The sequence below is a fragment of the Jaculus jaculus genome, chromosome 10 (genome assembly GCF_020740685.1).
Source record: "Jaculus jaculus isolate mJacJac1 chromosome 10, mJacJac1.mat.Y.cur, whole genome shotgun sequence".
NCBI lineage: Eukaryota > Metazoa > Chordata > Mammalia > Rodentia > Dipodidae > Jaculus > Jaculus jaculus.
Genome location: NC_059111.1, coordinates 92,476,722 through 92,492,612, shown reverse-complemented (window position 1 = coordinate 92,492,612; position 15,891 = coordinate 92,476,722). Strand labels below are relative to the sequence as shown.

The 15,891-nt window shown below is 38.9% G+C and overlaps 1 protein-coding gene across 3 annotated transcripts in view; it reads right to left on the bottom strand.

The window, feature by feature from the left end:
* Mkln1 (muskelin 1) overlaps nucleotides 1–15,891 on the bottom strand; it is a 144,205-nt gene that overhangs the window by 30,249 nt on the left and 98,065 nt on the right. For all 3 annotated transcript variants that reach the window (XM_045159991.1, XM_045159992.1, XM_045159993.1), the window contains 2 exons: nucleotides 9,317–9,529; nucleotides 3,051–3,272 (listed from right to left, as the gene is read on the bottom strand). In XM_045159991.1, the coding sequence (XP_045015926.1) occupies nucleotides 3,051–3,272; nucleotides 9,317–9,529 (435 nt within the window). The remainder of the gene's footprint in view (nucleotides 1–3,050; nucleotides 3,273–9,316; nucleotides 9,530–15,891) is intronic.

Sequence of the window (15,891 nt, the reverse complement as noted above, 5' to 3'; positions counted from 1 at the left end):
CAAACAAGAACACCTGGGAAAATACAAAATAAATAAATCTATTTGTATATAAAGATGTGACCACACAGAACATGATAGTACAGAACACCATTTGTAGTGACTTTCAATTCACATTCTTTTGACTTCATTGTTGTTGGTTTTTTTGTTTTTGTTTTTCGAGATAGAGTCTCACTCTTGCCCAGGTTGACCTGGAATTAGTCTCAGGGTAGCCTTGAACTCACAGCGATCCCCCTACCTCTACCTCCCGAGTGCTGGGATTAAAGGCGTGTGCCACCACACCTGACTTGACTTCATTGTTAATGGCCCAACTCCATTGAAAAGTAATGAGAAAGCAATCTTATATAGCATATAGATGATTTTAAGTTCTAATAGTTTACAATATTTTACAGATAAAACAAATAATGCAATATCATTGTAAGATTTTTTAATTTCTAAGTTTCTTGAATTTATTTATTTTTATTTTTTTAATTAATGTAAGATTTTAACCTCCAAAGATACACAAATACAAAATCAGTCATTAAATTAAAAAATCGTTAATTTAAACTGAATTTATCAGTATGAACTCACAATTTATTTAATTCTTACTAAAATTAAGTGTGTATGTATGGGAGAGGAGGTTCTTACTAAGTCAAAGGTTAGATACAAGTTAGCATCAAAAAGTATAATGACAGCACTGAATTTGAAAACATCACATATATAAAAACTCTGTAAGTTCATAATTACAGTAAAAACATCTCATTGGTTAACTTGAGAACCTCAATTCATTTATATGGAAATCAGCAAAAGAATCATCATTCATTTATTCACTCACTCAGATTTTTAAGACAGGGCTTTGTTATATATTCTAGATTGGACTTGAACTTGCTATGTATATGTAGCCCAGGTTGGCCTCAAACTTGAAATCCTCCTGCTTCAGTTTCCTGAGTGCTGGAATTACAGGCATGCACCACAGTGCCTGGCCCTAGAACCACATGCTTATATTGTCTATTCTGTATGTTTTACATATCTGGGTCACCAAACAGCTCATGACAAAATGGGGTTTTGTTGTGGTGGTTGTTTTAAAACAGAATTACAATTAATACATTCAGAAGAAATGGCAACATTATAAAAATTACCTTCCACAAACCCTAATGAAATCTAGACAATGAATATCAAAATCTTTAGATTTTCGGTTATAGGAAACTTCGTAATTGAGCAATAAGGCCAATAATACCTAAACCCACCAACATATCAAAGGAATGACAAGTAGACATTAAATGACTCTTGATATTTTGTAATCATACCCCTTATGAAGTGTTACTGTATGCTCCCTTTTGGTTTTCCCCAAGAAGGACAGTGCATATAACTCACGCCTTTGGTTCTAACTGCTAATTTATAGGAAATATGATAGAGAAGCATACTACGTAACTCTGTGAAGATGTAATCAGCCAAACTGACAATGTGACACACTATAGATTACACATTATTCAGTTTAAACTTTCTCTTAGGGAAGAGCAAGTAAGTAGTACATGTGTGGGAAGACTATATGAGGGAGGAGTATTATAGATTAAAGGAAATTTAAGACATATAATGTAATATATAGAAATATTTTTGGATCCTGACTTCAACAAACCAACTTTGAAAAGATATTTTTCAGTACATTTGGAACAATGACTGCAGATTAAGTATATGGAATATTAATAAACTACTTTTGGTTGGGTATGATGTGGTACTATAATTTCTTTAAAACGACTGTATTAGTTGTGTACTATAGAATGCGCAGGTGCAACTGTCTCTTAATATTAGCACAGGATTAGTCCCAGACCCTACATGGATAATGAAATCTGTCGATGCTCAAGTCCCTTAGAAAAAATGGCACAGTATTTGTGTAAAACCTACATGTATTTTCTCATATATTTTAAATCATCTATAGATTGCTTTTAATATCAAATATAATGTGCTGACTACGTAAATACTCTGCAACTGTTCAGTAGAGACAAAACAGTTACCTTTAATCTTTCAAATCCATAGCTGATTGAATCTGTGGGTGTAGCCCCTACTATACAAGAATGTAGTAGCTGAATTCTACTTTACAGTACTCCAGAGCACAACATGTAAGAATAAACTTAAAAGTAACAGAATTACCAGGGAATGAAGCTAAAGTAAGCTAGACACATGAAAAGCAAAGAGACTATTTGACCTTCATTAGTATACCCTTCTTCCTATGTCATAGAGAGAACATGTTTAAGATATGAATATTAAAGGACACATAAAATATTCTGTGTATTGTTTTAATGCTTTGTTTATAAAAGACAGATTCCATTAAAACATTTCAAAAAGTTGAGTATAAATTGGTTTTGTGGATAAATTTTCTTCTAATTGTATAAAATAACTTCTAAATTCTTTATACTTAATGGGCAGTAGAAAGGAAAAAGCAACAGTAAGAATTACCCTTCTAATTACTAAGAAACATGGTAGTCATATGAAAGGGAAATAGCCACACTACCCAGACAATCAGTAAAGTTAGCCATAACATGGTCTAGATTAGTATTTAGGGGATCTCCATTTAGGAATTACTACGTTGATGGAAAGAACCTCAAGATCGCCGGGTGTGGTGGCGCACGCCTTTAATTCCAGCACTCGGGAGGCAGAGGTAGGAGGATTGCCTTGAGTTCAAGGTCACCCTGAGATGACAGAGTTAATTCCAGGTCAGTCTGGACCAGAGTGAGACCCTACCTTGAAAAACCAAGAAAAAAAAAAAAAAAAAGAACCTCAAAAATCAACCGTTTTCTTTTTCTCTTCATTGCTACACTAATCATTTATTTCCAGTGAAAAGCTTTGACATCTTCCTCTCTCTTTTGAGGTAGGGTCTCACTCTAGCCCAGTCTGACCTGAACCTCATTCTGTAGCCCCAGGCCAGCCTCAAACTCTGGGTGATCCTCCTGCGGCATGAGCTATCACATCTGGCTCAGTTTTGATCTCTAGCAGAAGAGTCAAGACATTACTATTTCTCTTCCTAAGATACACATGACAAAACACCACAATGCAATTAATATACAGAATATTCTTACTGAATGGAACAGCATGCAGTGTCCTATCCGAGACTGGATGTCCTCAGGCCCAGCATTACAGGAGTCCTCTCGAAGAAGTTTCCAGGTTTGACATTGACAGTTGAAAGCAAACAGCCCACTGAATTGTGGTTCACTGGCTCTGCTGTCATCTACGCTGCCATTACAGGTCAAAATTCTACCACCAAAGGTGTAGATCATATGTTTCTCTGAGTCCATACACATCTGAGAACAAAGCAACAGATCCAATAGTTTTAGTTTGTTCCTGCCATGTGTACCAAGATAAAAACCAGTATGTAAGGTGTACATCCTAAAAACAAAGAAAAATCTGAACTTTCCCCCTAATGACATTAAATACCTTAATTATTATATATACATATATTGCAATATTGTTCACTGCCTGGCAGAAATTTAAGATAAGCCTGTGAATAACATTTCAGGTTTCCATTTGTCCAATGAACATAATACATACTAGGTCAAAGAATTTTCTACTTTCTTGATAGTATTTAATTTTTACCAGAGTTGTCAATGATACATGATACACTGATTCATGCCTGAGCAAATACTGATCATATTCTAGGATAAAGACAGTATGGAGTGACTATAATCTCCTTGGAAAAATTTTCTTCTTTTAATTCTAAAATGTATCCTACTACCAATGGTCTTTGTTTAATATGAGAGCAGATATGCAAATAAGAGTAATGCTGCTAACTATGCCTCTGTGCTCATTTTATAAAACTCCTTAAATTATGCTATAAAATAGTAAAACAAAAAGATATTTGGGGGCTGGAGAGATGGCTTAGTGGTTAAGGACCTTGGTTCGATTCCCCAGGACCCACAGAAGCCAGATGTACAAAGTGATGCATGTGTCTGGAGTTCGTTTGCAAAGGCTGGAAGCCCTGGTGTGTCTATTCTCTCTCTCCCCCTCTCTCTCAAATAAATAAATAAATAAATAAAATTTTAAAAAGATATTTGTATGAATCTGCCTTCAGAGTGTCTTCTACAGTATGAAGAATTCTGTCCCCCTTTACCACATTTTAAATTAATTTTCTTTAAAATTCAGTTATGCGAGCTGGAGAGATGGCTTAGCAGTTAAGCGCTTGCCTGTGAAGCCTAAGGACCCTAGTTCGAGGCTCAATTCCCCAGGACCCACATTAGCCAGATAGATGCACAAGGGGGCGCATGAGTCTGGAGTTCATTTGCAGTGGCTGGAGGCCCTGGAGTGCCCATTCTCTCTCTCTTTCTCTCTATTTGCCTCTTTCTCTCTCTGTCTGTCACTCTCAAATAAATAAAATAAACAAAATTTTTAAATAAAATAAAATTCAGTTATGCAATTCATGTTCAATAGCCAATATCAATTTTTATTTTTATTTTTTTTCAAGGTAGGATCTCACTGTAGCCCAGCCTGACCTATAATTCACTATGGACTCTCAGGGTGGTCTCGAACTCACAGTGATCCTCTTACCTCTGCCTCCTGATTGCTGGGATCAAAGGCATGCACTACCACACCAGGGATTTTTACTTTCTTTTATTTTTATTTTTACTTATTTATTTGAGAGCAACAGGCAGAGAGAGAGAAAGAGAGAATGGGTGCGCCAGGGCCTCCAGCCACATGCACCCCCTTGTGCATCTGGCTAACGTGGGTCCTGGGGAATCGAGCCTCGAACTGGGATCCTTAGGCTACACAGGCAAGTGCTTAACCGCTAAGCCATTTCTCCAACCCTCTTTTTATTTTTGTTTTTTACAAGATAGGGTCTCACTCTAGCCTAGGCTGACCTGGAATTCACTTTGTAGTCTCAGGGTGGACTTGAACTAATGGCTATTCTCCTACCTCTGCCTCCCAAGTGCTGGGATTAAAGGTGAGTGCTGGGATTAAAGGCATGGGCCACCATGCCCAACTCGATTTTTATATTCTTTAAACCTAAATTATAATGTTCCATAAAATAATATGCAAGAAAATAGCCATCTGTCACAGATAGTAAAAATCAAATTCTTCCTCAAAGAGTATGTAAATTCAAGTTAGGAATTAGACATTAACCACAAGTGAAATGTATATTTAAAGAATAAACTGTTAGATTGGAAATGTTTCAGTGGTTAAGGGGCTTGTCTTCAATGCCTAAGGACCCAGGTCTGATTCCCCGGTACCCATGAAAAGCCAGATGTACAAAGTCGTACATGCATCTGGAGTTCATTTGCAATGTTTAGAAGACCTAGCATGTCCACTCTCTCCGTCAAATAAATAAATATTTAAAAAAGAATGAAGTATGTATACAAACATCTATTATGCTAAAACATAGGCAACTGGGTATTATGTTTGATTTTTTTCCTCCCACCAAATTGCTTCTGTCATATATATGTGTGTGTGTGTGTGTGTGTAATTTTAAAAGATATTTTATTTATATACTAGTGTTATCATTTAGTTATTTATTTGATAGACAGATGGAGGCAATAGGCACAACAGAGCCTCCATACAGTGCAAACAAACTCCAGATGCATGTGCTACCCTATGTATCTGGCTTACAAGCGTATGGACAATCAAAACTGGGCAAGCACCCCAACAGCTAAGCCATCTCTTTAGCCCTATATTTAATGTATGTGTGTGTGTATACATGTATGTGTAAGTGCATGGGGAGGCATGTCAAGCCTCCTCCAGTGCATGTGATACTTTTGTGCCTGGCTTTACAAGTGAACTGGGAAATTAAACTCTGAGCTGGTAGGCTTTGCAAGCAAGCACTTTTAACCACTGGGCAATCTTACCACTCCTATTTTTAACAAAACTTTTAACAAAAAAGATATTGCCAGCCACCCTGAGATTACAGAGTGAATTCCAGGTCATCCTGGGCTAGAGTGAGACCCTACCTCGAAAAGATAAAAACGATATTTTGGGCTAGGCATAGTGGTGCAGGCCTTTAATCCCAGCACTCGAGAGGCTGAGATAGGAGAACTGCTGTGAGTTTGAGGCCACCCTGAGACTCCATAGTGAAACTTGAAAAACTAAACCTGCCAGTGTTTTCATGTCCCTGGCCTGGCACAGGAAGTTCTTCTTTGAGGACTGAGTAGTGACAGGCTCCACAGAGTGCTGAAGATAACTAAGCATGGTTCCACTCAGCCACCACAACTGCCTAGGGCATCACTGAAGCTGGGCCACACTGCTGTGTCATAAGTACTTAAGGCTCAAGCCTCTTCAAGTTCCTGGGAACCAAGCAAGGAATCATGAGGGACCCACATAAGTTCACAGACTTAACTAACGGTCAATCCTATTAGCAAGCCACTGTGATTTCACTTCATATAGCTGCAAAGCAAGTCTCTCTTTCCTTTGTGATCTTAAAGATTAATTTTGATGTGACATTCTTACTTGTTACTGGGCTATAGTATCTTTATCTTGGTAATTATTCCCAGCATTATCAGTCCAAACCAAGAAAGGAGGAGCACTTTATTAATAAACATGGCGAGTCCTTCTTTTTTTTTTTTTTGCGATTCCTTCTTATGTGCTGGCAAACAAGACACAAAGAAGAAATAACTTTATTTCTTCTATTACTTAGCCCTGAACTAGGATATGGTTTTACTAAGGGTCAATTTTCATATAACAAATTGATGATCTTTATATTATTCATCAGCTTAATGGTTTGCTCTTTACTTTTGGTATCTTTTTCAATTCTGTTTTTTTTCTAATTTTTAAAAGATTTATATTTATTTATGAGACAGAATATGAGAATGGGCACACCAGGGGCTCTAGCTACTACAAAAGAACTCCAGATGCATGTGCCACCATGTGCATCTGGCTTATGTGGGTCCTGGGGAACAGAACCTGGGTCCTTAGGCTTTGTAGGCAAATGCCTTAGCCACTAAGCCATCTCTCCAGCCCTTATTTCTGCTCTGTCGGGTTTTTTGTTTGTTTGTTTTGCTTTTTGTTTTTGAGGCAGGGTCTTACTCTAGCTCAGGCTAATCTGGAACTCACTTTGTAGCCCCAGGCTGGTCTTGAACTCACAGCTATCCTCTTACCTCTGCCTCCCAAGTGCTGGGATTAAAGGTGTGCATCAACAAGTCTGACTTTATAGTTTTTAATCTCTTAAAAATGTTTATAAACCAAGCATGGTGGCACATGCCTTTAATCCCAGCACTTGGGAGGCAGAGGTAGGAGGATCACCATGAGTTCGAGGCCATCCTGAGACTCCATAGTGAATTCTGGGTCAGCCTGAGCTACAGTGAGACCTTACCTCGAAAATCCAAAAAAAAAAAAAAAAGTTTATGATGATGTTTCTTCATGCAAATTTTCAAAAATTTTGTAAGAAGGGCTGGAGAGATGGCTTAGTAGTTAAGGCATATGCTTTGAAGCCTAAGGACCCAGGTTCAATTCTCCAGGTCCCATGTAAGCCAGATGCACATACATGGTGGCACATGCATCAGAGTTTGTTTGCAGTGGTTAGAGGCCCTGGTGTGGCCATTCTCTCACACTCTCTCTCTCTCTGTCTCTAATAAATAAAAAATAAAAATAAATCTTAAAAAAAATTTTGCAAGCAAAACATTGGAAGACTATTCATCTACTCTATCTGATTATAATTTTAATTTCTAAAACCCAATAAATAGCCACTTACTTTGCCCTATCACAGGAACAAAAGATTGGCAAGGCTTAGGTAAGTTTCCAAATAATTTTCTCCTCACCAAACATGAAGATTTCATCCTGAAACGTTCTAAGTATCAAGGAATATCCCATTTTATCGAAGTTTAGAGATACAAATGTCATCCACAAAAAACTCTGTGTGCTTTGGTCAGACTAACTCTAAGCTATTGTTGTCACCCTATAAAAGTAGGGGCATCAACATTTTAAAAAAAGAAATATGAACAGTTTGAGATCAAAAGTATCAATGGCTCGCAAACAATGTGGTGTGCTGCTGTTCTACTCTTAAAAGATCAGAACCAGCGCCACTCCTTGCGGGTGTCATGTTATAAACATGGGCAGCACTAGGGAAGGCTGTGCACAGCACTGCAGAGCTCAGTTCTCTAGAGCCAGGAGAAGTTCCAAGCTAAACCTGCGCTGCATGGGTTCAGATTTGTCACCTACCACTAAGCTGGCGGTGTAACTCTTCCTTCCCATCCTTCTACAGCAGCGATGTTCTAACATAAAAATGGAAGTAGGAGGGCTGGAGAGATGGCTTAGCGGTTAAGCGCTTGCCTGTGAAGCCTAAGGACCCCGGTTCGAGGCTCGGTTCCCCAGATCCCACGTTAGCCAGATGCACAAGGGGGTGCACGTGTCTGGAGTTCGTTTGCAGTGGCTGGAGGCCCTGGCGCACCCATTCTCTCTCTCTCCCTCTATCTGTCTTTCTCTCTATGTCTGTTGCTCTCAAATAAATAAATAAATAATGAACAAAAAAAAAGTTTTTTTTTTAAAAAAAAAATGGAAGTAGGAGAGTTTTAAAGTAAAGAACAATAATCTATAAAGGCCCAATAAACAAAGACAGGTTTCAGCTCCTATGTAAGATTTCAGGTCTAATGTTGTCTTAATTCAATCCCTACATTCTATTTCCTAAGTACTAGTCAATGCTATCATTAATATTGAATAATAGATTGTTATAAGTCATTTTTTTCCCTAAACTCCACAAACTGGTGCAAATGGGTTGAGCCAAGTAAAACTGCCAAGAGAATTCAAACTGATTTGTTTTATCTGACCTACTCTAAACTGATTAAGTATTCAAAAACAAAACAATGATGACGAGAACTATACCACGTTAGCATTAAGGTGGCTTACGATGCATAAATCTTGTCTACAATACCATTCTATAACTTCCATTGGGGCTGAGTTTGATTTAACCTAGTATGTGTTAAATTCCCACCTGAGGTTGTAACAAGTTTCTCATTACAAACTAAAATAAGCATGTTTCAGCCTACTTGGAAGGAAATCTAAAACTTACTATAAAGTTATTTTAAATTTCTTCCAAGAAAGTAGAATAAAAGGTATTAACAAGGCAAGTTATAATTATTATGACTTATGCATATTTACAACCAAACGCAATTTGTTCTTCCTAATACTGTTCTATCTACTCATAAGTTAACAACTGCATCCTGGGTTGTTAATATTTAGTATCACTACTTTTATCCTGCACAAAAGAGGAAAAACTTAAAGAATAACTTCATGCTTATTGAGGTATTACCCACTACAGCTATGGGCAGCTCTGTATAGCATCTAAAACAAACCCTCAAGAGCAAAACTGCTGAGCACTGACCAACATCGGGACATCCCCTCCCCCCGCCCGCAGTGAAGAGTGTCAGACCTGGTGATCAAACACCAGCTTTGGCCCGCCATCGGCAGCAGTGTCTTCACTCAGTAACAGCCACGTGTTTGTGTCGATGTCATAGCGATAGAAGTCACTTTTCAGAGATTTGCTGTTCCTCACAGAGGAATCCAAATAGCGTCCCAGTGTGTAGATCTGCCTCCGCTGAATGTCGATGCACATTTTATGACACGATCTGGCACTAGGGCCACTCTGTAGACAGGGGAAAAGAGGAACAGGTCAAGTATAAACAGTGAAAATGGAAATGCTATGCCTTTGCAGACAAACTCCCTTCACAAAGTTGCTCAGAGCTGAGGAGAAATCTCAGCGGACAAAGCCATGCGAACGTGAGCACCAGAGTTTGGACCTCCAGCACCCACGTAACTGCTGCAAACTCTGGCTTTGGAGAGACCGCCTAGTAAAATCAAGTGGCAAGCAACTGAAGAAGATACTCATGACAACCTTCCAACTCCACAGGCACTCACACGTGCATGCCAACACACGTGCAAGCACACACAAACAGGCACTACATGTACATACATGTGCAAAAAATTTAAATTTCTTAAGAACTTATATCAAATCAACTAATGCAGGTCCAACACCAGACTTACATTCTACAGGAAAGTAGAGGCAGTAGAGGAGACGCGGCCTTTACCCTAACAGTGCTTATACCTTCTAGGAAAGACACACAAACTGCAGTGCATGCTGAGTCACCTGGTACACAGTGCAATTCCCTATCACATGCCAATCTCCTTTAAGGCAAGTTTTGCCTTCCAAAACATTTTTTGTAGGGCTGGAGAGATGGGTTAGCGGTTAAGCGCTTGCCTGTGACGCCTAAGGACCCCAGTTCGAGGCTCGATTCCCCAGGACCCACGTTAGCCAGATGCACAAAGGGGCACATGCCTCTGGAGTTCGTTTGCATTGGCTAGAAGCCCTGGTGTGCCCGTTCTCTCCCTATCTCGTGCTCTCAGATAAATAATTTTTTAAAAAAACATTTTTTGTATTTCTTACCAAAATAAAGCACAGAATAGGTATTTCCAAGAATATAAGAGTCAGTGAATTTCAATATTGGAAGAACCTAGGTGTGTGTAATGGATCATGGCTATAACCCCAGCACTCAGGAAATTGAGCTATGAGGCTTGCCATGAGTTCTACGACAGCCTAGGCTACATAGAGATATTCAGGTCAGTCTGTCTAGAGTGAGACCCTGTCTCAAAAAGGTTGGTGGTGGGAAACTAAAGAAAGAGCCATAGGGCTGGAGGGATGGCTTAGTGGTTAAGGCACTTGTCTGCAAAGCCAAAAGACCCAGGTTTGATTCCCCAGGACCCAGGTTAGCCAGATGCACAAGGGGGCGCATGCATCTGGAGTTCCTTTGCAGTGGGTGCAGGCCCTGACACGCCCATTCAATCTCTCTCTCTCTCCTTCCCTCCCTCTTCCTCTGTCAAATAAATAAGTAAATAAGTAAATAAATAAATTATATACATATATATATATATATATATATATATATTGTTGTTGTTGTTGTTTCGAGGTAGGGTCTCTCTCTAGTCCAGGATGACCTGGAATTCACTATGGAGTCTCAGGGGTGGCCTCGAACTCATGGTGATCCTCCTACCTCTGCCTCCCCAGGGCTAGGATTCAAAGTGTACACCATCACACCTGGCTAAATAAGTATTTTTTAAAATACACTTTTAACTTCTGCATTTTTCCAAAAGACGAGAAACAAAAGCAAAACTACACTTGGTAATATGTTATTACAATGGACATGAAGATTTTCTAAGAAGTTGTAGTATAGGAAACAGAAACCCTGCTGAGTAACAGCACACTAGGTATAATCTGCAGGCAATCAAAAATTAAGCTGGGGCTGGAAAGATGATTTAGCAGTTAAGGCACTTGCTGGCAAAGCCAAAGAACCCAGGTTCAATTCCCCAGTACCCATATAAAGTTAGAAGCACAATGTGGCACATGGAGTTCCTTTGCAGTGGCTAGAAGCCCTGTAGTGTCCATTCTCTCTCTTTCTCTAATAAATATTTTTAAAAATTAAATTGGACTGGAGAAAGAGCTTAGCAATTAAGGAGTTTGCCGGCAAAGCCAAAGGACCCAAGTTCAACCCCTCAGGACCCATGTAAACCAGATGCTCAAGGTGGCATGTGCATCTGGAGTTCATTTGCAGCAGCTGGAGGCCCGGATGCACCCATTCTTTACCTGCATCTTTCTCTCAAATAAATAAATAAAAATAAAATATTTAAAAAAATAAGTTGATTGGCCAGCTGTGGTGGCACATGCCTTGATTCCAGCGTTCAGGAGACTGATGTATGAGGATTGCTGTGAGTACGCGGCCAGCCAGAAACCCTACTTCAAGAAATAAAAGAATTAAAAAAAAAAAAGAAAAGAAAAGTTGACTGGCATCCATATTTTCTAATTCATACCAATTACTATTTTAGTACTCATTTTAAAAGAATTTAGTCAAGATTTTGGTGGGTAAAGTGAAAATTTTAATTAGGAAGAATCCTTTGTGATTAGAAAATCTCACAAACAAAACTGGAGCATCACAGAACACATTTATGCCTTCCTTCCTAGAGGATGAAATTTTAACTTTAGTTAGGAAAACAACATAAAATTATTTCAGTTAATAATTAACAGCAGAATTATTAAAATAAAAATAGAACAGAAAATAGAAAGGAAAACAAAATCTAGAGAAAGTGAACAAGTTGCTTCTTTGAAATACTGACAGCCCTTTAAACCACTAACAAAGAAAAAACATTTTTAATGGGAGAGAAAATCCAAATCGTCAGTATCAAAAATCAGGAATATCACTACTGATACACTAAAATTTATAAAATAAAGGTCTACTATGAGAAGCAAGTACAATTTATCAACAGTTAAATGTGTAGCTAAAAATCTGATGAATAAAATATGTAGATAACATGGACACAGTCCTTAAAAATATAACTTAGGAAGCCGGGCATGGTGGCGCACGCCTTTAATCCCAGCACTCAGGAGGCAGAAGTAGGAGGATCGCTGTGAGTTCAAGGCCACCCTGAGACTACAGAGTTAATTCCAGGTCAGCCTGGACCAGAGTGAGACTCTACCTTGAAAAACCAAAATAATAAAAATAAAATATATATATATATACATACATAAAACTTAGGGCTGGAAATATGGCTCAGTAGTTAAGGTGCTTGCCTGAAAGCCCAATGAACTGGGTTTGATTCCCCAGTACCCATGTTAAGCCAGATGCAGAGTGGTGTGTGCATGTGGAGTTCGTTTGCAGCAGCTAGAGGCCCTGGTGTGTCCATTCTCTCTCTCTCTCCCCCCTATGTCTCTTGTTTGCAAATACATAAATAAAAAAATTTTATAATGTAACCTGACTAAGTGACATGAAAGAGTAAAATGAAGTACTTATATCTATTTAAAAATTAAATTTAAAATCTTCCTATATAAACACAATTCAGACTCAGATATCTATACTGGATAATTTTATCAGACTTAAAAAAAAAGAAGAAGAAAAGAAAGAAAAAGGGGCTGGAGAGATGGCTTAGCAGTCAAGGCACTTGCCTGCAAAGCAAAGCCAAAGGACCTTGGTTTGATTCCCCGGATCCACCTAAGCTAGATGCACAAGGTGGCACATGCATCTGGAGTTTGTTTGCAGTGGCTGGAAGCCCTGGTGTGCCCATTCTCTCTCTCTCGGCCTCTTTCCTTCTCTCAAATAAATAAATAAAACATTTTTAAAAGAAGAAGAGAACAGATCTAAAAAACCTCCATTTTGAAATCTGTATTCTATTCCAAATTAAGTTTCTGAGGATATCAACACTGAAACTAAACCACCCACACCAAGCAGCAGGAGGTGGGACAGGGGAGTGTGAAGGGGTGAAGAAATCATTCTCATGAGTATACCTTAGAAACAGACATGCAAACTAGTTGTTGACAAAATATCCTCAAAGAAAATCTAGCAATATAGGAAATGGGTAGTTAAAAGGGGTTTATCTTGAGAATGAAAATTTATTTTGCAACTGGAAATCATCAGAGTAATTTGCCACATTAACAAAATAAACAAGGGAAAAATACACCAATAAAATAATTTGATAAAGTTCAATACATGTTCATTCCACAGCACAATAGGAAATAGCCATGTCTTATTCCTTTTTACTCTATAATCCCATGAATGAAGTTAGAGATAAAGTCAAACTTGACCTGAAATATTTATTTATTTTTTTTTTGTGTGTGTGTGTGTGTGTGTGTGTGTGTGTGTGTCTACCATCTTCTAACTTTCTCCTTTGTTAGGGGAAGGTGTTTTTTTTTCAGCCAGGGCCTCATTGTAGCTCAGGCTGACCAGGAACTCACTCTAGTTCCAAGGCTGGCCTCAAACTCACTGTGATCCTCCTACTTCATCCTCCCAAGTGCTGGGATTAAAGGCATGTACCATCACACCCAGTCGAAAGAGAGAGAGAGAGAGGGAGAGAGACAGGGAGGGAACAAGAACGTGCGAGTGAGGGAGCGAGCGCAAGCAAGCATCACCTCTTGCCAGTGCAAATGAAATTATAGATGCAGCACTGCTTTGTGTATCTGGCTTTACATGGGTACTGGAGAATCAAACCTGGCAGTCTGGCTTTGCAAGCAAGCACCTTTAATGACTGAGCCATCTCTTCAGCCCCAAATCTTTCTTTTTAATAAAAAGCCCTGTGTTGCCTTTTCCAAGATATCTCTTGCTACAAATCTCATTTCATTGGCATAGCTGGCCTTAAAAAATACTTGAAGTAGATTAAGACTAATAAAAGTTGGCTTTCATTTTGTTATTTTCAGTGCTGGTGAACCCAGGGCCCTGTACATACCAGGCAAACACTGTACCAATAAGCTAATTCTCAGCCTTTAAAAAAGGCTTTATTGTTGGGCATGGTGGTGCATGCCTTTAATCCCAGCACTCAGGAGGCAGAGGTAGGAGGACTGCAGGGAGTTCGAGACCACCCTGAAGAGTTCATAGTGATTTCAGGTCAGCCTGAGCTAGAGTGAGACCCTACCTCAAAAAAACAAACAAAAAAAAAGGCTTTATTGACTACTTTGAAGAACAATACCTTTGTTTCAAACCTATAAAAACTTACGTGCATATCTATACAAACTCTTAAATTGTTTTCTTAAGAGCTCAGCCATCTATTAGTTTTCAATTCATAGGTAGACCAACGAAAGTTTCATAGGTATATAAATAAAGTAATGATAAATTCTAATAAATCTGAGCTTCAATACTAAATCATGTTAATTAGTTCTAATAGCTTCAAAGTAATAGAAACAGTATTCTAATCAAAGTATTCTGTCATTTCTCACTGCACTGAAATATTACAACATACATGGTATAAAAACAACAGACTAGGAGCCAGTGTGGTGGCGCACACCATTAATCCCAGCACTTGGGAGGCTGAGAGAGGAGGATCGTGGTGAGTTTGAGGCCACCCTGAGACTCCATAGTGAATTCCAGGACAGCCTGAGCTAGAGTGAGACCGTATCTCAAAAAACAGACTAGGGCTAGAGAAATAGCTCGATAGTGAAAGTGCTTGCCTTTTGTGCTGGAATACCCATTTTGATTCTCAGACCACATAAAAAAGCTGGAAACTGTGGCAGGCTTCTGTAATCCTGACCTGCTGACTGACACCGACTGCAAGATGGGAGACAGACAGGAGCATTTCCCGGAACACGTGGCAAGTACAGCAAAGAACAGACAATCCAGAGCAAGAAACCCACTTTAAATAAGGAAGACAGGTGAGGGCTGACATGAAAGTTGTACTCTTCACACACACACGACCAGTTTTCTAAGTTGTGGTGAGTCTTAAAAGCAAAACACCAGCATTATCTTTCAGATCCTCTGTGAAGCTCCAATCAGAAGAGCCCCTCTCCTGAATTTTTCACTAATCATTCCTTTGCACTATGAGCCAAAGAAATGGAGGTAGATGTACTGTTTAATTATTGCTATTTTTATGCACCCCTCCTTATAGGAGTATTCTTTAACCCTCTAACATCTACTAACTCTAGGATGGATTGTTCATACCTATTTCAAACCCTGGTAGCTCTTCTCTTACCATAACAAGCCCTAGTTAGTCTATAGACAGCTGAATAGCTTGAATAGAACATTGCTAGATAATCCCAATTAAAGCACACCTAGGCTACCCAATAAGACAAATGTCTCTCACACACAAATAGACCTACCCTAAACCAAGAGAATGACTTAGGCAACCTATAGGTTCATGAGAAAATAAATGTTTATTACTATATTCCAACAAAATTTTATGAGTGATTAAGAGATAACTATAACATGGACCAAGACCAAACTATAGGGCTTCAGCAGAGGCATCATGCAGCAAAAGAGTATTTGTAGTTAATTAATTAATTCTGAGACAGGGTCTTGGTGTATGTCCCTCTGACTTGAAACTTGCTATGTACACCAGCTGGCCTCAGACGTATAATCCTCCTGCCTCTGCCCCTCAAGCAATGAGATTTAACCATAAGGATGGGGCCCACCATGGTAGTGCTTGTCTGTAATCCCAGGAAGATGAGATAGAAGGATCACAAATTCAGAAGGAGTCTAG